Raw genomic sequence first — 22850 nt, forward strand, 5'->3', positions numbered from 1 at the left:
TGAAACCATCATCAAATTTTTACTATTATATAAAAGTGTAGTTAACCCCTAGAAAAGCTTTAACCTAAAGTTTTTTTGGAAAGGACTACCACAAGAGTAAAGACTGAATAGAAAACCTGCATCCTCTTGGTGTACATACCTCCATATCCCACGAGGCTGCTCCTTCCACACAGGTGTGAGATCAGACATGTGCAGAAGGGGCTTACCAGGAATGTAAAAATAAAAAAGTGCCCAAAAGTAGTAGGATTGGCATTTCTTTTCTAACATTTTCAGGAAGAAACGTCTTATGCCTGCGCAGTGGGAGATCATGATCATCACAAAGAACCTGTATGATGACAGTGGCGCCTGTTGTACCACCCATGTGGAAAAGAAGAAGGAACGGCATGAGACCAACTGGAATCGTTTTATGGAGGGATTAACGGCACTTAGCTTTAAATAGTGGATGCAGCAAATATTAATTGGGGGGGGGGGGTCTCCATTATCAGCAGTCACATTTCTGACTTCTCCTGTCACTCTGTCCAGCCAAGTAAACAAACACAATGACATGTATACACAGCTCAGGAACCAGCAATGCCTCAAGTATATGTGCAACAGGTGAAGTGCCCCCCACACAGAGAACATATATTTATATATATATATATATATACTCCTAGATTGTAAGCTCCTCAGGGCAGGCTCCTCTCCTCCTTCTGTCTTTGTCTGTCATTTGCAGCCCTATTTAATGTACAGCGCTGCGTAATAGGTTGGTGCTATATAAATCCTATTTAATAATTATAATACACACTATAAATAAACACTGCTATACATATGTCACATATTCAGCACAGTACCTGAGGCCCCGCAGTGTACACGGAGGAGCTGCAGGAACACGGAGCCCCCCAGCTGTACAGAGGCCATGTTTATGCGGTCACAGAGCCGGGGACACACAGGAAGTCTCGCCAGTAATAAGTGAAGGACCCCCCGGCCATAACTCCTACAAAGCACTACATGCTTCAACTTCCCGCTAGCAGCAAAACCGCCTCCACGCCAGGCATCAGCCAATCACAGAGCTTCTCTTGCACCAATAGGCGGATGAAACGAGGACCGTGATTGGCTGTAGTGCAGAGTCCCTGGACTTTAGTTGGAAGTGATTGGCTGTGAAGGAGCACAGCGTTGTCATAGCAATAGATGATCCCTCAATCCAATGCTGCTAGTATTCTTCTTGTCCCCAATTCCTCCATAGCTGGCCCTCATATAGGACTAATATAATTGTAGAAACGCATCAACAGATCTATAAACAAATAATCATTACTCTAAAACAAAGTCATCCTGTAAATGTATATTAATATAAACATGATATATATATATATATATATATATATATTTATATATTTATTTCATAAATTATGTAAGTGCATATGTATAAATCATCAAATAGTATGTCCAGCACAAACATTTTCTACTTGTATACAATAATATGAAGGATTACAACTGTTTATGGGTTTGTGCTGCTAGCTGAGAGGATTCCCCTCACTTCCTTTCCTGCTAACAACAATGTCACCAAACAGGAAGTGAGTGCAAATCTCCAACAGGAACACAGAATAACTTTCCCTTACAGCCCCACGTAGCAGCTAATCCTTCAGGACCGGCAGAAGAAAAGTTATAGATTCGTCATTCACTGTATTTTATCACAATGTATAATGACGAATGACTGCAATACAAGTGAAGGGAAGAGCACAGCGGGGTGCCACTCCGTCGCTCTCCCCCTCTCCATAAAGCAGAATGGCGATGAAGGTACAGTGCTCGTTCATGCTTCTTTCAGTCTTTTGTCATTGGTAAGGATTCAAAAGATCCCTTCCAACTACAAATATTGAGCGTGGGACATTTTTCAAGACAGGAAGTGAGGGAAAATCTTCCACAGTCACACTGAAAAAAAGCCTCTGTCAGATTTGTTTCTGTGTCTAATTTTTCCACACTTCCTGTCTGGTTAAACATTGTCAGCAGGACAGGAAGTACGTGGAAATCTGTCCGCAGGAGCCCTGGGTAGCTGTATAAACTCGGCAGGAGTTCTAAGCCATTGCCAGGGCCTCCATGTTTGTAGTTCAGTATAAAGCAAAGGGATGGGGGCAGTTCACACATCGGAGGGGTTATTGTAAAACAAAAAATTAGAAGTTGGGTTGTCATTCATTTCCCCCACCCACCACAGGTGTACCTTTGATTGGACCCCTGGGGCCTGTATGAGGCCAGGGCAAACTGGGCTATTGCCCCCATCTTCTCCAGGGCCCCTGTTCACAGAATGCAAGGGTGCAATATTCTGTGCCTCCACATTATTTATACCCCATTTTGTCTACAACTGCCCCCAGGGGCTCCTTTGTCCCAGTGCCCCCCCCCTCCTCATGTGGTGACTAGGGGCCCAACCAACAAGGGGCACAAAGGGCCACAACAATGTGGCTACCATGAGTTCATTCAGAGTTGCCCAGTGATGGAGATCATTGTTTGTGACCTCCTCCAATGCCGAGTCCACTGTCACTCACCTCTGTTCAGGTATGTGACCCCAAGCAGAGGTGGTGACAGTGGGTGGTGGCGATATAACAAGGCGCAGCAACTATTAGGGCAGGAATGAGGAATGGGGGGTTGACATAGGAGGCTAGGCATCAGGTCGCCCCCCCCCCCCCAATTGTTACATCAGTGTTGTAATTCAGAATTAAACTTTACATGATGAGAATTTCAGCCAATCAGCTTCTCTCTTTGCATGATCAATAATTCAATGTGATTACAAGTATTGAATACAATTTGGTTCTGAATGATCAGATCTGTGAGTATAAGGGGATAGGTCGGTATTCAGGTGTATGGTGTGATCAGTGTTCTGGTGGAGTTCCCCTATAAGCAGCCCTGGCTGGTGATTATATGATGAGCTGCAGCTGATCCGCACCTTGATAAATGGGGAGCGATCCTCCCTCTGGATCTCACATACAGGGCAGCTATGGCCGGCTTCATGTTCTCTCCATTCAGCGCCTACCAACACTATGGACACCCCCCGGCCGCTCCGCAGCCCCCCGGCAGGAACAAGCAGGCCACCTGGAAGTCTGGGAAGAGCGCAGAGCCCGCTGATTACCTGGACAACCTGCAGCGTGCGCAGCTAAAGGCCATCCTGTCCCAAGTCAACCCTAACCTCACCCCACGCCTGCGCCGGGCCAACACGAAGGAGGTGGGGGTGCAAGTGAACCCGAGGGTGGATGTTGGGGTTCAGTGCTCTCTGGGGCCACGCACCCTCCGGAGGCCCCCTCCACCGCCTGACACTGTGCGCTTCTCCCGCCCGCTAGCCGTCTATTCCCCGGTCCTGGAGCGCCGCCTCCTCTCCCTGCGCCGCACAGACCGCAGGAACGGCCAGGATGAGGAGCGCCAGGCGGAGCCAGAGGAGAGAGAGGAGGAGGAGCCTGCCCCCGAGGAGAACCTAGAGGAGAGCGGAGATGTCCTGGACAACGAGGAAATCAGGAAATCCGCCTTTCAGGTATGTGAGGTGGAGGTTGCATTTTCTTGCTTGACCTTGCATAAGTTCAAGAGGGATGTCCAGTCTGGGGGGGGGGGGGGGTATTCGAGGGCAGTGAGAATGAGACAATTCCTTCTTACCTCTCCTTGCCCCATAGGGGGCACATCTACATGTTAGGCACCCTCTGACCCCCTCCTTTCTCAGAGATGCCCCCTTAACACTGCAATAATACCCCACACTTTAAGCATAGTTGCTGCTCCTTGTTTCCACCCCTACCTCTGCTTTGCAACCTACCCTCACATTGGGCACTTCCCACACTAAAGACACCCTCCTTTTTTTCCCCTCTGTCATGCTGGGTATTACTGCTAATGCCATCCACTGAAAACAATCCTACCATAAAGCACCCTTTCCCTAGTCAGTACCTCCCATTGAGGGGAGAGATGTACAAAACTCTGGGGAAGGGGGGTAGTTTAGCTGTAATTAATTGTGCCCATCACTAAATCCCATACTACATGTTACCTGGAAGGTTATCTCCCTTTAAATCTCTATGGTTACATACCGGTTAATCCGTCCAAAAGGTCAGGTGTTGGATACAACAGTCCATTTCTTCTTCCTAGTTGCCATCATATTGCTCATGCTTCTGCACACATGGCATAGGTTGTTGGGGGGCCCTCCTGGCTACAACAGTGAGTGGATGCAGGGAAGAGCTCAGAAGGTCAGCAGCACTAAGATACTAAGGTACTGGGGACCCCTTATATGTCCGGACCTTTGTTGGATTTCCCCTCATTTAGTGACACTTTTAGTTATCAGAATAATAGGTGGGGGAAAATCCAAAGAGACCCTGATTTGGTGGAAACTCTGATCTTCACCTGGAGAAATGATATAAAAGTTTAGCTTGGCTGGACCTACCTGTTGGCATGTTTTTTGTGATCTAGAGCACAGTGCTATTTTATCAGATTATTTGCACTAACACATCACACAGATTCAGTGCAAACCCTGGGGGAGGGTTGGAGGTGACAACTAACATGGCAAGCTGTACATGTTCAACTATAATCTACTAACATAGGTTGGGTCACCCATGGCATATGTACCAGCCTAGGTGGGTCACCCATGCCATGTCTATTACCAATGTAGGTGGGGGTCAGTAGTACTATGTTGTATGTCTGTAGGTGGGGTTGTGTCATCCTAGATTGGGGGGTCACCCATGCCATGTTTACCAGCCCTGGTGATAATCCATGCTATGCCTATTACCAGCCTTGTGGAGTCAGCAGTACTATGTTTGTATGATGGGTGTATGTAGTTCATATGATGTTTTACTAATGCTCAGCCTTTGTTGTCTTTTTAGTTCCTGGAACAAAAGTATGGATATTTCCACTGCAAAGACTGTAAAACACGTTGGGAAAGTGCATATGTTTGGTGCATTTCTGGAAGTAACAAGGTGAGTGATGGGCGTCACATTGAATGATTGGGATGTTGCCTGAACACCAGTGCTCACGGAGTGCTAAGAGTTCTGGTATCCATTAGCGTGCTCCACCACTGTGTTTAAACTGGAAAATGAAGCTTTGTTCTGGATAAATAGGGGAGGAATGGAACATGTAGAGAATCTTCTCCCCATCTTCAAAAAAAGAATGGCCTTATAGTTACACCAATGATCTTTTTGGCTATTAAACTGACCGGGGGCATAAAATGCTCAAGGGACCCCTTAGCAACCTCTGGAGTAACACGTTGTAGAGTATATTGTCTATGTACATAACAATCTGACCTGGTGAATAATCAGAACTTTGCACCTTTCACTGGAAAAGATTTCTGGGACTCTGTTCTGGTAGTAATGGTGAGAGGGGGATTCCCTTCACTCTAAATAGATGTTGGCATTCCATTGACTACAGAAGGGAGTGTTTCCACCTCCTACAGGGATTTTTGTATTTACTTTTAGTTTCTCCTCTCCCACTAAAAGAGAAGCCTCAACATTAGAACATATTCACTATAAAATCACATAAATTCACTAAAACTAAAGGTCCCTTACACTTTATAGACCCACTTCTATTGCCTGGTTTACATTGCCCTTTACTGGGGCATTTGTTTCAGCAAATGCTCTGCCATCCTTTCTCCCATCTTCTGTATCACTGGGTGTGATGTCTACGAGCCTCCAGTAACAAGAAGCATGGGTCTAAGTTCCTTTTTTCAGGTCTTTCCCTTGTTATGTTGCAGTGAATAGGGAAAGGGCCAGTACAATCAGGTGAAAGATCAGATTTAACTAAATCCAAAACAATTTTTACTTTTCTTACTTTCAAAATGCTTAAGTATTGTAACTGTTTCAGGATGCCTCTGGATTTGTATTTATAGAGCAGCAGAGTGACAGTGTACACTGTACAAGCAGTATAGATGCAAAGTAACATTGTTACAAAATCATCTATAACTACATGGAACGTCTGTGCAAATGTTCAGACAGCATCTATACCATATGAATAGGGAAAAGTTGCAAAACCTTGTGTTCCTGTTGTATATCTGTTGGTAAGTTTAGGTGAAAATGTTCAACGTGACCATAACAAACCTTTATCATGTTGGTACCTATAACAAAAGTTTGCTTTGGCTGTTTTCCTCACATCAGTCTGCAATAACCTTTTGCCAGAGGCAGTGAATCTTTCCAAATGGCCTCTGACTGAAGTAATTCCTGATATGAGTTCTGATCCTTCCCCAGTCATTTTCTAGACCAGTAAACCTTTCTAACTCCTTTCCCTTGAAATATCTTTCAGCTCTTAGGGAACCCCTTCTATAATTGCTATATTTACAGCTCACAGTACATTAATGTGGTGGTCATTTGGAAAAATGCCTTACATTGCTGGCCAGTGAGAAGAATGTCACCCTTAAGAGATAGCCAAAACAATCATTGGTGTTAGTGGCAACTGGGGCACACATTGCTAAGAGTTTCTTGAGCAATTAGCAATTTCTGGTGGAACCCTGGTAAAGAACCTACTGTTGACTAGTCACCCTGTACAAGCGGAGCACTTTTTTTCTTTGCTGTAGTATTTGGACAATAAAGCAGAATTTCAGCTATTTTTTTTTTTCTGTACATAATCTAAACCCTGCAAAGCCAAATATTTATTCTTGGATTCCATGTGGATTAATTGCTCTATCGGGTTCCTATTTGCTGTCTGTGCTACCTCTGGGGAAAATTCATATTTTAGGAAGTTATCAGTCTAATCAATGAAAGATGTCACTTTCATGTATCAAACAGATTTAGTAACCATAAAACTTGCTGTGTCAGTTTTGGCTTGACATTCTTTACTTTGACTGGATGGAAGCAATGTGTTAAACTTATTTGTTTACATTTTCAGGTCTATTTTAAACAGCTTTGCCGCAAATGTCAGAAAGGATTTAATCCCTATAGAGTGGAAGCGATTCAGTGCCAGGTAACTTAAGTTTTAATATCTTAAGATGTAATACTGGTTGGTGTGGCCAAAACAAATGCATGGAAAGTCATCAGGATAACACTTGTTTGGGATGATCAGTTATGTTGGAAGTGTTTCTAAAAACATGGGTTGTGTTTAGTCCTGCATGGAATACTGGCCTTTCTTGTATGAAGCATTCACATGGGGCTCATACTTTGCATGTGCAGCTCCTAACTTGATCTGCATGCTGACTGTTTCTACACTCGCTATAGGCTTGTTCAAAGACTCGCTGCTCCTGTCCCCAGAAGAAAAGACACATAGATCTGAAGAGGCCCCATCGTCAGGAATTGTGTGGTCGCTGCAAAAACAAAAGGCTGTCTTGTGACAACACTTACAGCTTCAAATATATCGTCTGATGTGGATCAGAGCTTTCCAACTGAAATGCACCTTGTTGAACTGCATGGCACTCTTTGGTGTTGAACTGGCACTGGATCCTGGTTTTTGACCCTGGCACTGGCTAATGGAATGATTTTTGTATCTGTCTTGTAGTGTGGCTATATTTTGTATACATTGTAAATAAAAAAAATTTCTTTCACAGTATGGATGTGTTGTAATTTTGAATAACCTCCCAGAGTTTAGGCGGTAAAGATTCCACCTGGAGATGTCACATCTTTGGGGTTGTGGGCGTGGTGGAATCTTGTCTGAGCAAGAGCTGGCGTGAAATCTTCAATGAAATGCCTATTAGGTAACAAATGAAGGCTCATGGGTTTGCCAAATACATGGGTAACAGATCCCAGGGTTCTCACTTGCAGGTGTCTGGAGCATTTGGTAGTTTTTGGGCTGGCTGTGGCATTTGGTTGCCAGCAGTGTTTACATTTGTTTTGCAGTGGCTGTAATGCATCATTGACATTGAATATCTGATCTACAGCAAGATTTTTTTTTTTGTCATTGGAAACTATCACACAGACAGAGATGAATGAACGAGCACTAGCCATGCAGCTCTGTTCTATGGAGGGGGAAAAAGTGAGTGGCACCCCTGCTGTGCTCTACCTTCCCTTCCATTGCAGTTGTCTATCTTCCATCCTTTGTGGATCTGCCAGACAGCCGCTGTACACGTCAGATTATCTTCTGAGATGTGCCCTGAAGTGAGAATAAAGACAAGAATCTTAGATGTGTACAAAGCCTAAGAAGGGGAAATATCTCTGCAGAGATTTTCAGTGTTGAATCTATTAAAAGGTGGAGGCCAAGATGTTGCCAAGTTTTAAACACTTCAAATATTTTATTAAAAATATATAAGCATTGGCTATAGATGTCTTTGGTAAACTGAGATTTTGGTACAATCTAGTAGTAAGTTCAATTGGCTAAATCTATACAGAGAAAGAAAATGCAGATGGAAGCTTTTAGTGGGGGTGCTCATATAGTTGTACTGCATGGCCAGACTGTATCTGCTGTAGTACAGCTAGGTAATACATCAGTGAGTGATTCAACAACAAAAAAGTGCACACCATGCTAAGGGTCCATCACTTATGAGGCTCCCTTAAGGAAGACGGTCCCCTGCCATAGGTTTGGGTGAGCCAGGCAAAAGAAGGCCAAAGGACCTGAGCCCAACAAGTCAAAGTAATAAGTGCTGTAAACGTGATGCACTAGTTGCCAATGTTTATTACAAAACTTTGAATGGCATACTGCAGCCTGACCTATAAGTTACTGTGCTTGCACCTTTTAGATTACATTTTCTTAACTATCGATTGCCATAGGTCACAACAAAGACTACAGAAGCTGGTTTGCCAGTAACAGCTTAGAAATATCTGCTGTGTGTTTTAGAAGTCTACCAAAGGCTCAAAGAAGGCAACATTTTATTAACTCATGGGAATGTTGATAATTTCTCATCCATCAAAAGATTCGAGAAGCCTGAGCTTTTTGGGTTATATTGATACCTACAGAAGTGCTGGACCCTAACAAAGAAAACTGTAGCTCAGTATACATCTGTTGTATGAAAACTAACACCTTTGTCCTACTCTCCAAATAGCCTGTTGTCTACATTGCGTCCAGAGCCACGGCCCATGTCCCCCATTATAGACACAACAAGCTCACTCTCCCATCACATCCAATGGGAGGGTTTGGGCATCACGATGTCACTCTGGGGAATGTTTCTTTCCCCCTTGAGTGACACACGGCTCCCCATGCATTGTGCGGCCTGAAAGGTTCCCAAGCCTTCCTTAGGATGATCTGTCTGATTTACCCAAAACCTTGGTGGCATCTGAGCTATCAGCTGCAGAGGGTCAATCAATCCAGGCTATAAGTTTGCCCCTAAGGCATAAAGCTTTGTACATGTGTCAGATGGTCTGAGGCAAAAATCTGATATGTACAATGGTCCCCAGGCATTTTTCATGTATTTGCTGTGTCATATTGAAAAACAACTGATTGGGAATGACAGTTTCATATTGGTATAAAGAAAAGCACAGGTCCTGCTTGGTCATTCTCCATGGAACATATTGGAGCTGTGTGTACAGTGCTCATTTGTTCACTGGAAATGATCATGTTTTACATCTCTATGGGCCTTAAAAATTTGGCTTTATTGGCATCGGAAAGGGACAAGTAATGCTGCCGCCTAGCTCATGTAACCACTCTGAAGCAGGATGGCAGCATCATGTTCATGAATTTAGCAAAAATCCAACAGAAAAACCTGATACCAGCTGCAAGAAACCTGTACCGTGGAAGAAGAGTCCAAAACTCCACAATATGTTGTGTTCTTAAATGGCAAGTCAGCGTTCAGGACTCAATTTATTGGAGAATTTGTGATTTAGCTCTGGAAAGCCAAACCACATGGCAAAGCATGAGAATTTCAACCAGGATTAATAAGTATTAACATAAAAGCATGTCTCTATACCAATGTGGAGACATTATTAGATAAAGGTGACTGGAAAGGACATTCAAAGCTTGTTTCACCAACTTTCATACAACTCTTCACTTTACCAAAATATCGGCATATAAGCAGCCCAAATCACACTTTACCTGAAAACTTTTCCAATTGTAACAAATCTATCTCATAAAAGAAAACATACTTGTCAGTAGTGATTGAATAACTTTATCATGTATCTCAGTGAGTGTACTCAACAAAAATAGTCTTCATTACATCACAAAACTGTAAGTCTTCTGTACAAGGTGAATAAATTACATAGATTATGAATGAAAATGCCTCAGGTGTGCGAAAGAATTACATGCAATTCAATTCACACTCAACACAAGGAACAAAAAAAAAAAAACAGAAAAAAACACATTTATACCAATATATATATTAATATAATATGCATATAATAAATCAGAATCCTCTTCTACTAAATAAAAAGAACTCAGAATTTCTCTTTGTGACATTCAGACTTTGCATCATCCAAATATACATTTCAAAAAGCAAAAAGGAAAAAAAAACATGCATGACAGATGAAAAAAGTTGTGGTTATTAATTAAACTTCCACTTTCAATATGTCAAATCACCATTTTCGTAGAATAAATAAATAGTCCAAAAAGCAATTTCTTTTAATAAAAACTAGCCCGATTTCTTTTTAAAATAAAAATTAAACTGATCAGGGCATTCCAATACTGATTATTATCCAGTATGGCAGCCACAGTAGCCTGTTGACAGTAGGAAATGTCAGTTGTAGCAGCGTGTAATACAGTATTCCTTCTCAAAATGACAGTGTACAGGATAATTACAATCTCATTATACAATCAGCCTTCATATGAACAGGCTCTCAGCTATAGACCAATCACAATAACCAGTATTCTTCGGCCAGCCTCATTCTGCCTGTGGACTGATCAACAGAAATGGAAAAGTATTTTTTTTTTTTTTTTTTAAGTATTAAGAGCAACAAAAAATATACTATACATATATCATTTTTTTTCTTCTGTAAAGGAAACATTGCACTTTTGCCATCCTAGGATAAAGGATTATAGAAAGGAAGTAGGGTTCAGATAAGTAGGCTTTGGTACACAATGGAAGTCACTTCAGACATTAAGTACTTTGTTAAATTCACAAGAGCTGTCCAAAGCAACAGGCCATTGGCAAAATCATCCTGGGCCACTGTGGTTCAGCTTCAATCAACGCTGTCCTTACAGTATTGCTACAGATCCAATTAGCCAGCTTGATTTGCCTGACAATAAAGATGGGGGTCAGCAGGAATGATAACATTGTGACTGAGCCTTTGGAACACTGAGAAGATACTGAGTGATGTCAGTCAGGCAGGGCAGAACCTCCAGCTGGGAAAAGTTGAGTGGCATAGGATTCTTGTCAAAGATTAGTGCCCGTGACACTGGATTCAGGGAGGTAAGTCGAGACAACGCGGTAGTTCTGGGCACGGCGTATCATGTCCCGGATCTCCATGTTCAGATCCATAAGCTTGGTGCAGATATCAGTCAGGTTCTGGTTGGAGCCCACAAGAGCATATGTGCCAGTCTGTCCGAGGGTTTGGTGACGGAAGTAGATGTTCAGTAGTGTTTGGACCTCATCATCAGCACTGCTTCCAAATATGTCATTAGGCCACAGCTTCCTACAATACAAATGTGCATTAGGCTGCATTAGGTGTTTGTAGTTAATTTTTTTTGCATATATTAGATACAGTTTTAGTTTTAAATACAAGACGAGTTGTCCCAAACAAGGAAAGAGCAAAATGACTGATCTATTTTACAGAATCCAGAGGAAATACACAAAGAACATCAAGATTCAAGTAAAGGTGGCCAATGGGTGCACAACCAGTATCAACATTTCCTTGATATCGAATGTTCATCTAGTTACCACCAAACACCATTGACCAGGAAAGCCAATATGCAGTCAGGAATGATCCTTCACAACCAGGGCTGTCATCATAAAAAAGAAGAGGGGGCATGGTACTATCCATGATCTGAGCATGCAATTCCATATAGGAGACATGGTCCGTGGCTCTGGCCGCTGGCCCCCGAAGCCCCAGACCACCAAAGAATTCTTTGCAAAATAGGAATGGGCATGCATGCACATTCCTGAAAAAGCGAGGACACCGTGTTCCCACCAGCCAAGGAGATCACTACCCAACATTTACAATGGCAACTGACACAAAAGTGTTGTTATAGTGAAAGCTCCTATTGGCTAGCAATTGTTACAAAATGCTTTATGCTGTATATCTATGTAACAAATTATATGGCATTCGTGATTAGTGTTCCATATATGAAGTAAACATTGATCAAGAGTGCCCCAATTTCTAATGCAAGAGCACTAGATTCAATGCTTTTATCAAACCTAATCTATCAAAAATATTATGTAGTGCATGACCTTAAGACTATATGCATTTTCTATTTAACCAGTATTTGTTTAACCCAGTTTTACTATGCAAATATTTGAATATAACAATCCAATACTCAATGGACAATTGTCGCATAATTGCCCATTGTTAAACACAGATAAATCAAGCATCTTCATGAAATGCTTACTTGCCTTTCCATAAATGTTTTTTTATTCACTTGCAAAATGTCTTTGAAGATGCTAGAAAATTTGTCAGGTAGGTAGAACAGCCCTATCAAAGCCATCTCCTATTCTGGGATTGTCTAATTACTATTTGCATTCTCCCAGCACCTCTTTCCCCTCCCTATATAACCATTTATTGAGAAGATCTGAATTACTCCAAGAGTCACTTGAATTAAAAGATTCAATTCTCCTTGGGTTGCTGACATTGCAACCAATATGGTGGCACCCAACAAGTCCTCTCAGAGGCTTTTGGATGTCTACACAAGGCATGCATTTAAAGAATAAGCATACATAAAAATGTTAAATGCACACATATTAGTAGTAATAATGGTGTACAGGAATGGTATCTTTGATTTGTCTTTGGTCTTCCTTCTACTTTCCAGAATTTACAATTTGTCGGTTTATGAGGATTTTTTCAAAGATAATATTCTACTGAGTGTCTCATTAAATACATTCTATCTATTCAAAATATTTTGTACTAAAACAACAATATGTTTTATTACATGTTGGCAGTGTGGGCACATGATTGACATTATTATTCTATAGACAGAAATACTGTAATAAGCAAAATAACTTTCTCTATCAGACATGTTGATCTCTTGTTCTACCGCCTCGGCATTTTTAACTTGTGCCTCGAGTGCTTTAAATCATCTAGTTTCAGGACCTTTCCTCTTCTCCTGTGTTATGTATATATCCTCTTAATATACTCCTCATCTGTAAGGTTCTTTTAACATTTGTTAATAAAACAAAAGAAATACAAAATTACTTGCAAAATGCTTTAGACTTTACCTGCCATATATAATTCGTTTAGTAGAAAGTAGAAATGTAATGTTCCAGGATAGCTGGAATTCTACAGAGTAACATACTTTCCTCTATGATATAGATTAACCCCTAAACCTTTCAGAAGCTTTTTAAAGAAAACTCAGGGCTCAGAAGAAGCTAATGTCTGAATTAATGTCCGATTATACAATTTGCATATTAGAAGGCCTCCCAGGTTCAGAGATTGAAATAATATTATTATAAGGTTATAGTAATAGACCTAAAGGAGGTTTTAGAATCTAAACCAGTCCTCTTCTTTACTGAACCTTCATATTGGTGTTGTATCTCCAAACTCACCTGCAATGACGGATCTGCCTTATTGCTTTCCCAAGCTCATTATTCTTCAAACACTCCAACATGGACTGTATGGCAAACTCAGTGGAACTGAAGGTGGGCTCATATGAAGCTGCATCCATATTGAGAGACTCTGCTGCAATGTATACACTGGCCTCCTTCAGGTTCTTTTTAAGCTCATTTAGTTCTCTTGACATGTTTAACAACTGTTAACAATAAAACAATAAAACGGGTTAATGGAAATTATTGGAATAATGGAAATAATTCTCCAAAACTTTCTTCTTATGATTTTCTTAGATTGAATTTGCTGGACTGTATGTGTTATATATTTTTTTAGTCGTTTTTTTTCTGTGAAGTGTCTGTGACTGTTTCAATGATTCACCTTCTCTAAATCTTCCAACTCTTCTGTCTGCAAGAGGATTTCCATTTACATTTTAAATATTTATTACTTGTTGCATCTAAAATCCTCACACAGGAAGGGGACACAGGAAGTCTTTTTCATACTGCTGTCTAGAAGAGATTTTGATGACAAAATAAATAGTAGGAGAAGAAGATTCAATGCAGGTATTGGCAAGATATTGCAAGTAGTTAAAGAACCATTGGGATCCTTGGGTGACAGAATGCCAGTAAGGCAACATAAGGTTCATGGTAAAGGGCATAGCCTTGGGTATTACCCAAACTGAAACAGCTAGAACCCCTCACCTCTTTATGTTGTATGGTGGGAAGAAAAGTGGACATGGGAAAAATACTGAACATGAGTCTGCATCCAGCACAGCTAACTTGTTACCAGATCTGAGTCTGGAAAGCACCTTACGTGGAACCCAAAGTCTGAAGGTCACTTCCAGGCTATCCTCATAACATTCAGTCCAGTGCAGTTCATATGTAGCTCTTCAAGAGCAAGGGAGGATGGCTGTGCTATATTCATGCAAATTAAAAAGATCAGTTCTAGCAGTGATTAAGAACGGTCTTAAATGATGATACCAATACAAGAATAGAAAAATGGTGTTAGTAAAAATACACAAAACCCTAAAGCATGATGGTAGTAGGAGGGGACATTCTAAGCTGGACTACAGTTTTATTTGCCAATGTTAAATTCTTTTGTAGGCAGCAGCATAACCCAAATGTGAAAAACTTCCTGTGTCATTCAATGGATGAAAAAGAAAACATTTTTTTAATGCTTTTGTGTTACACGAGTATAACTGAAAAAGGACTTGTCTTTATAATATAATACACTGAGCACACCTACTTACCTCGGGCACGGTGCTAACCTCGTGGATTTGCCCAATTAGTTTACAATAAGACTGAAAAAGCAGCAGGAGCTGGAAGTGAAGCTTGTACAATCGTTGACACAGTTCCAATTGCTGCAATCATATGAACAAATATTTATTTTAGAACACGGCATACATTTTGCCTGCTACAATAAAAAACACACATACTTTTATTTCTGTCTACTCCAATGTTTTCATTACTTGTACAGTTCAAATGATCTTTCTGTTAAGTTAATGCAAATAAACATGATTTGTATACCAACATGATGATTGTACAAGGCACAGACTAAATTTAGGTACAAATGATAACCATTTATTTGATAGGTAGAAGCGGCTCTGAAAATGAAGCTTTTTTGGGACGAGTCAATACCTAAAATGGGGACAATGTAAGGTCAGTCAAACAATTCTAATCGAGACACCTGATGTCTTTTGGTGTATAAAAGTTTGTTAGGATTCTATGGGTCATGTAAACTTTTTAAATCAAAGCATCACACAAATAAGTACAGTAAATGCCTATTAATAACTTTGCCAATTGCGGCATACCTACTACAACCTCTAAATTTTAGGAGGCCTGTGATATTAGAGGTCGTCACCTTTACTGTCTGCTGCTGAGATCTAGTATTTAAAAATATTGCTCTTTGGAATTCTATTCACTTCTGTATCCAAGCAGCCAAATAATCTTTAAAACATCTAAAACAACAATGTTCCCGATTTAAAAGAGAAAGTTTTGCCAGATATCTTAGGCTACGTACACACTTGCAATGGTTCTCGTATATTAATTGGCTCAGGGCTGATATCGGACGAGAATCTGCCGTGTGTACAGCGCCCGTCGTCCATCATCCAAATGACCGTCCTGGCGGATCAATGGACAATGGATGACGAACGATCGTAATGCAAGTGAAAGTTGAGTCGCTGCTCCGTCGTTCTCCCCTCTCCCTAGAGCAGAACGGTTCTGTATGTGCAGCACTTGTTCATGCATTGTGCAGTAGTTTGTCGTTAGAAAGGATCGTGAAAGATCCTTTCCAACGACAATTATTGCACGTGCGTATGCAGCCTGCTTGAGGAGATGAAATATACATCAAAGCTGAATTGTTTAAATATTTGTGCAGTGAAACAAGATTCTTTTCTTGTATGGCCAGGCTGGTTGTATGATTCATAGAGACTGGTCAGACAATGCATTTCATTTCATTTTACTACATGACCTTCAGATTTTACTATTGGGTACACTAGATGAGATATGGAATACTGATGACAGATATTTTTTTTTATGTTGCTTTTCTAATAGACTAGAATAGAAATCCTGATAAAAAGAGCCAGAATTAATATAGTATAATAATAAAGCTCAACCACTTTATATGTTAACATGCATTCCCAGAGGATATGCACATATTGGTTAACCTTTGGTCCTCCAAACAACATTGAGGTGGGTCATGCTGCTGCACACATGGAGGGCCCCATTACAATATATACAGTAAAATAACTTTAGGGCTGTTTTACAATTTTTGCAATCTGGGCACTTGGCAAATGTCTGTGACCCCTGAAAATAGCCTTGGAAAAGAACAGGTATGAATGTGAATGACAAGATGAATGATTAGTTTACTTTCATAGCCGCTACTGCTGGGGCTGCTACACGGTGACCCAAATGGAATCTGCAGAGTTCTCTATAGAGGTTCAGCCCAATGCATAATCAAATTGGGACTGCATAGTTTGCATCCTTTATCCATGTGCTGCTTGTAGTGCTTATTTCTCTATGTTTTGCTCAAATTATTTTCAGGCTGCTGACTGCATACCAGACACAGATAAGAGATAGCACAAATAAGACACTGGGAGGAGGCAGATTCCTGTGAATTTGGCATCAAATTGGTTTTCTGCAATGAGTGTTTATTACCTTTAGGCTACAGATATGAACCACAAATGAAGGAAAACACACCGCCAATCCTTTAACCCATTCATGTCCAAAGACCTAGTACAATATTTCTTTAGTAAGAACTTTTAGCGCTATTATTATTAGGATTAACGTGATTTCTAATTTGGATCTCTGGTTATTCCATCTATAAATAACTATACTACAAATGTGTAATGTCCTCCCCTAGTGACTATATGTATTCTTTATGTATTTTATGTCAAACAATAGACCCTAGATTAAACAGTAATGAAGCTGAAAGCAAAGTCTACATATGCAATAATGATGTCCACGTGACAACTAACACTGTAGCAAACAGTGCTCATGTTAAAATTGGTCATGTCTTTTGTTTATGCAAGCATTTGTTTTAACATGATAATATAGTGCAGAGCTTCTGTTTTCAAGCCCAAAAAATATTATGACTTCATACATCATCCACATTTTGATTGTGCTATACAGAGGTTAATGGATTTGCCACTTAACAGTTACACAATTTCCCAGTGCAAATGCAACATGATAAAAAAGCAGATTGTCTGTCCAGCCAAGCCTCACTGATGGTACAGAACACATAGATTGTTTGGCTTTTTTTTTTTTCATTGCACGGAAATGTACATGCATTGTCTGTTTTTAAATATGCACGCATACATCATTATGCTTTGAAAATGTGCAGATCCACAAATATGCCTTAAACAGCAGGAACAGATTTCTATCACTAAGGTCTGTAGGCATACAATCTTTGTCACCCAAATATAAATAAAATATGTGAAGATGCACAAATATGCTGGAATCTTACTGATATCTGCAGTAACAAATTATTATCACAGGGCTTTAACAACCATTATCACTCCAAGCTGAATGACTCCCCCTCACCCACCGAAGTACCTGTATTACCAATCCTAACCCAGTCTAGAATAATGGCACAGTATTTAAATAGGCTAATAAAATACAAGTATGCAGTATGTCTATCTATAGTCAAAAGGGAAGAATTTGTTTTCTGAGATACCTGCTGTATATTTGGACAAGCAATCCTTGTCCCTGCTCAATGTAGGCACAGGTCAACTATGCCAATCTGCAAATGTGCGCTTGCCACACTTTCTATTGTGCATGCAGCTGCTTTCCAGCCACAGACATTTTATTCCAGACCGACAAGCACTGTCCCCGGTTGCTTGGATAGTAATTCTTCTGCAGCTTATATCACTAATAGGCATTCATATAAAATTAGAGACCATGTAAGAGAACAGTTGCAGCTGGAAGGTATAGTTAACAATGGGCATTTACTACAAAAAGAAAAATATAGGAGAAAGAAAAGACACTTACTGCAAGAGATTCCATTTGCTAGTCAGGGAGCATGGAGTAAAAGAACAGGAGAAGAGAGGACAGTGTCAAGTCAATGCATGCAACACAAAGAACACAGATCTGTCACAGCTTCACGCTAAGCAGTGCTAGCGGCCATTTTTCAACCTTCAGAGGGGTTGAAAAGGTGTTATACCTAAAGCATGCAGGGTGGCTACACAAGCTAAGTATAATAGTGACAGGAACACCAGACTAGTGAGAAAAAACATTAATTTATGAAAACAGTGGACTTGTGTAAAAGTGGGCACAAAACACAAACTGTGTTGTCCTTCACAACCCTCTATTTTATTTTACTTACATTTTATTTGGTTGCTTTGAATTTATTGAACATATATGCTCAGTCAGTGCATCTTTCAGATGCTGCCATAAACAAAGCCCAGTGTTAGAGTCAGGACGGTTGTTACTGGTTTAAGAAGAAAAAAAAAAGAATAGGCTTTGCCAATAAAAAAAACTGGATGAAAGGATAGAATGAATGATGCCAACAGCAACCAGATTCAATTAATAAATTAGTTTGAATGTGAAATCAAGTTGCTGGTTGCAAGGAGTAAAATTTTAATTGTTCCTTGTTTCAAGTTTTTCTTATAAATGTCCCAATAATGGACATCAGTCTAATAAAACACAGAGGAATTGTTAGTAGAGGAATCATCTTTTATATCTTTTCTTTCACTTGCTCTACTTTCAAGTCTTCAGGAATCACTCTTGGGCTGTTGCAACACTGTTCTCTATGTTAGGGATGAAAACACTTGCAATACAAGTCTGATCCTTGAATGGATGCACACATACACTAATATGTTGTACAAGATAATATTCCCAAACTATGGCCTGCATTTATTTTTTTACTATATAAAGCAATTGGCGTGGTTCTGGCCAAATCAATAACAGATAACTAAGAAAAGGAAAGGGTTAGAACCTCTATTTTATTTTTATTGTCTTTATTCCCATTGGGAAGAGTGTACTTAAAGGCACATTCCTATCACCATTAGTATTAGTATTTGTTTCAAGTGGCAGCCTTTCAAGACAAGGTCAGAAATAGTGCTTCTTCTGCATAATGACTTGCAGTAATTTACTGATGGTATAGGAACTAAAGAAATAGCACACAGAGACAATATTTGCAACTCTACTCACTTTCCTTAGTATCCTTGTTCATAATAGAAGCAGCCAGGATGAGTAGGCATAGTAGTTATAATAGGAAAAGGCTTTTTGCCAGTAGTGTGGCAAGAAACATTACAAATTATGCCCTAGCTGGAAACCTAATAAGTACGTCAGTGACTTAAAGTGGACCAATACTAGCAGATTAGGTAAGCTACCATTGCTGAATTAGTTGTAAAAAATACCTGATTGGTGTTTTGATTCTTGCCTCTAATACCTTCTGAATCACAGACTCACAATTAGTATGTAGCTTAGGTGATTAGGTTTTCACACAACTTGTGCTGTGGTTATCTACATGCTTGTTTTCTATGTGTGAAAAACTACTGACAGCATAAGGCCAGTTTTATATCCAGGCAAATAGAATTCTTAGAAATGACAACTTACATCACTCAGTCATAGGTCCACTTTAATATAGAATTTAACATTATGGTCAAGCTAAGACTGTTGTCTTTAAAGTTGCATGTTTTGTCATTGGCTTTAAGAACAGTAGTGGGCAATACACCAACACCACAGTGCACTGCAATTCACTTGCTGAGTATTTTGGTAAATGGTGTTAGAAAACATAAATCATATCCAGTTTTGACTGTTCTTTTAATAAATGGCTTTACCACAACACGTGTTAGAAGAAAAGTTTTAATGGTCAGACAAGCTACAGTTAAACTGGTAAATTTACATTTGTTACCGAAGGGACATTTTAAAATAGAGGCTGGATGCCGCTACACGCTGTGCACCACAACATTAGTCCACACCAGGCCAGTATTTTACTCCCTGTTCTTAAAAATGTAGTTTTATTTAGTCATTATTTATGAATCTGTGGTTGTCATCAATCTGGAAAGTTGGACCTTTGTTGCCCAATCTATGGTATATGCTTATGGGTGCCATCGGTTCTGGAGGTCCTCCACAGTGGGTATATTATAGGAAACCATGTATCTGAATGCATGACCAAGTGTACAAAGTTAGGATGACCATATCTGTATGAGGCCATGACTTATCTACCAGCAGAAATTCAATAGGATTAATATATTCAGATACTAACGAGGCTGACCTAAACAGACCAGAGTGACATAAAAACCGGCTAAGTCAAGGATCAGGCTGTATGAAGATAGATACCTAGCATATCGAGGGACTGAAAGTAATTGTTATTGCCACCCAAAAACATACAGTCATGACTTTGTCAAATTGTTTCATTTTCTTAGAAGAGAGAATGATTGTGTTCTACATAGCAATGTTGACTATTCGTGGCCAACATCAAAGACCTAGCAGAGAACAAATTCCCAGTCTGTCAAGCACTGGGTATGCATTCCCACCTAGCACATCTCAGTGTTCTCCTGGCTGATATCCTGTGTTGCTCTGTTTCCCTGCCCAGCAAGAGTTTCCTAGCCAGTAAATGCCAATATATGTCTGGCAACCCAGTGACATTTGCATTTGCACCAATGGGCCCCTTCTGGCCAAAGTAAGCTTTGAATGTCTGGCTTTCAAGGTAAAGAGGAAGGCCCTTACCCTCTGCACCCAGGATCCATGCACACCTAAGGGAGGTAAGAGTACTCTGCACGGGGAGCATAGTGTGTCAGGGTGAAGGCCTTCATCTCTCATCAAAAGCTGATTTCTGTCTAAGTAATCTTGGTGCAAGGCCTGGTGCTAAACTTCTATCACCTGGCATCCTTAGATCTTCCAGGACCATTGTGGCTCCCTACTTCTCCTGGGTCTAGTATATACTTAATTCTCATTAATTTCATTGACATTGTTACTATTTTTTAAAAATAATATTTTATCATGTGTTACAGAGATACAAAAGTTTCTCATGATGTGAAAAAGACGATTTAACCCTATCCTATTGCTTCTAAAAAATGTGTTGAGTTTTAGGGCTTAGTAATTCCTGTGGTGATACAATCACATCGCCATGATAACAATGGATATTGTGACAACACTTATCCACATATTTTATTGGAGTTGTCGCTAAATTCTCTGTGTTCTGTGGATAGATTTGCTGCTGGTGTCAAGACAGGGACTCACTTTACAGCAAAATGGGTACAGAGATGGTTACAATATGCCACAGGACGTTAAATTAAGCACAAACAGCATTGACTCAGAATGTTTTCAGGGAATATGTAACACACCTTTGTCAGTTGGCATATAATTTCCCCTGATAAAAAATCTGAATCAGCTGTATCAGCTTAATTTTAGCTACATGGAATGAATGTATTTATCAAAAAAATAAAGGTGATTATTTAAGCAGGGAGAATGAACATTATCAAGGTTGCAAGCAAGGGCCGCTATTGCCATGCTATGATTACGGAAAGATATGACATACGTACAATCTTGGCGGAACCTGATGCAACTTGTGTCAAGCACATCCTGACTTTTGCATAAACAGAACCAGGTAAAACTATTTTCATTAACATACAAATGAATGAAATGATTTAAAGAAAACAAGACATTTTGATACCATGCCATGCAACCACACAGCATTGTACAATCATTTGGAGTGTGTAAGGGTGCTTTTTTAAAAATCTGGATCCATATTTTGGATTTTGGAGATACAGTTCGGGCCACAAATATTTGGACAGAGACAACTTTTCTCTAATTTTGGTTCTGTACATTACCACAATAAATTTTAAATGAAATGACTCAGGTGCAGTAGAACTGCAAACTTTCAGCTTTAATTCAGTGGGTTGAACAAAAATATTGCATAAAAATGTGAGGAACTAAAGGCTGTTTTTTTTTTTTTTTACACAATCACTTCATTTCAGGGGCTCAAAAGTAATTGGACAATTGACTCAAAGCCTATTTCATGGGCTGGTGTGGGCAATTCCTTCGTTATGTCATTATCAATTAAGCAGATAAAAAGCCAGGAGTTGATTTGAGGGGGGAGGGGAGGAGGGGTGCTTGTAAGTGGAAGATTTTGCTGTGAACAGACAACATGTGGACAAGGGAGCTCTCTTTGCAGGTGAAACAAGCCATCCCTATGCTGCAAAAACAGAAAAATCCCATCCAAAACACTGCTACAATATTGAGAAGCAAAATATACAGTTTGGTACATCATGAGAAAGAAACAAAGCAAAGCCAACCAAGTGAACAACACTCTCCAGGAAGTAGGGGTAGCAATATCCAAGTCTACCATAAAGAGAAGACTGCATGAAAGTAAATACAGAGGGTGCACTGCAAGGTGCAAGCCACTCATAAGCCTCAAGAATAGAAAGGCTAGATTGGACTTTGCTCAAAAACATCTAAAAAAGCCAGCACAGTTCTAGAAAAAAACACTTTTTGGACAGATGAAACCAAGATCAACCTTTACCAGAATGATGGCAAGAAGAAAGTATGGAGAAGGCGTGGAACAGCTCATGATCCAAAGCATACCACATCATTTATAAAACATGGCAGAAGCAGCGTGATAACTTGGGTGTGAATGGCTGCCATGGCACTGGGACACTAGTGTTTATCCATAATGTGACACAGGACAGAAGCAGCCGAATGAATTCTGAGGTGGACAATATGGACATTAACCCAAAACATATAGCCAAGGCAGCCCAGGAGTTTATTAAAGCAAAGAAGTGGAATATTCTTGAATGGCCACATCAGTCACCTGATCTGAACCCAATTGAGCATGCACTTCACTTGTTGAAGACTAAACTTCGGACAGAAAGGCCCACAAACAAACAGCAACTGAAAGCCGCTGCAGTAAAGGCCTGGCAGAGCATTAAAAAGGAGGAAACCC

At 40.2% G+C, this 22850-nt stretch overlaps 3 protein-coding genes across 9 annotated transcripts in view; 1 reads left to right on the top strand and 2 right to left on the bottom strand.

Annotated features, from left to right (window-relative positions):
* The window catches only part of BRCA2 (BRCA2 DNA repair associated), a 33058-nt gene extending 32060 nt beyond the window's left edge, over positions 1 to 998 (bottom strand). The window contains exon 1 of the mRNA XM_072398661.1: positions 831 to 998. Coding sequence (XP_072254762.1) covers positions 831 to 897 — 67 coding nt within the window. The 5' untranslated portion in view covers positions 898 to 998. The remainder of the gene's footprint in view (positions 1 to 830) is intronic.
* Positions 999 to 2950: 1952 nt separating this feature from the next.
* Positions 2951 to 7458, top strand: ZAR1L (zygote arrest 1 like). Its single transcript, XM_072431139.1, has 4 exons — positions 2951 to 3490; positions 4815 to 4907; positions 6805 to 6879; positions 7131 to 7458. The coding sequence occupies exons 1-4, from the start codon at positions 2963 to 2965 to the stop codon at positions 7272 to 7274; spliced, it is 840 nt and encodes a 279-aa protein (XP_072287240.1). The 5' UTR covers positions 2951 to 2962; the 3' UTR covers positions 7275 to 7458.
* A 2469-nt stretch (positions 7459 to 9927) lies between these two features.
* The window catches only part of FRY (FRY microtubule binding protein), a 209062-nt gene continuing 196139 nt past the window's right edge, over positions 9928 to 22850 (bottom strand). For 4 of the 7 annotated variants that reach the window (XM_072404363.1, XM_072404338.1, XM_072404345.1 and 1 more), the window contains exons 59-62: positions 17951 to 17968; positions 14713 to 14823; positions 13466 to 13668; positions 9928 to 11402 (exon numbers count right to left, since the gene is read on the bottom strand). In XM_072404363.1, coding sequence (XP_072260464.1) covers positions 11144 to 11402; positions 13466 to 13668; positions 14713 to 14823; positions 17951 to 17968 — 591 coding nt within the window. In that variant the 3' untranslated portion in view covers positions 9928 to 11143. The other 3 variants (XM_072404355.1, XM_072404400.1, XM_072404391.1) reach the window with 3 other exon arrangements.

This window comes from Pyxicephalus adspersus, chromosome 1 (assembly GCF_032062135.1).
Source record: "Pyxicephalus adspersus chromosome 1, UCB_Pads_2.0, whole genome shotgun sequence".
Lineage (NCBI taxonomy): Eukaryota > Metazoa > Chordata > Amphibia > Anura > Pyxicephalidae > Pyxicephalus > Pyxicephalus adspersus.

Coding starts and splice junctions, on each gene's coding strand:
- ZAR1L (XM_072431139.1), top strand. CDS start 2,963: ATGGCCGGCTTCATGTTCTCTCCATTCAGCGCCTACCAACACTATGGA. Junction 3,491..4,814: donor TCAGGAAATCCGCCTTTCAG/GTATGTGAGGTG, acceptor TTGTCTTTTTAG/TTCCTGGAACAAAAGTATGG. Junction 4,908..6,804: donor GCATTTCTGGAAGTAACAAG/GTGAGTGATGGG, acceptor TTACATTTTCAG/GTCTATTTTAAACAGCTTTG.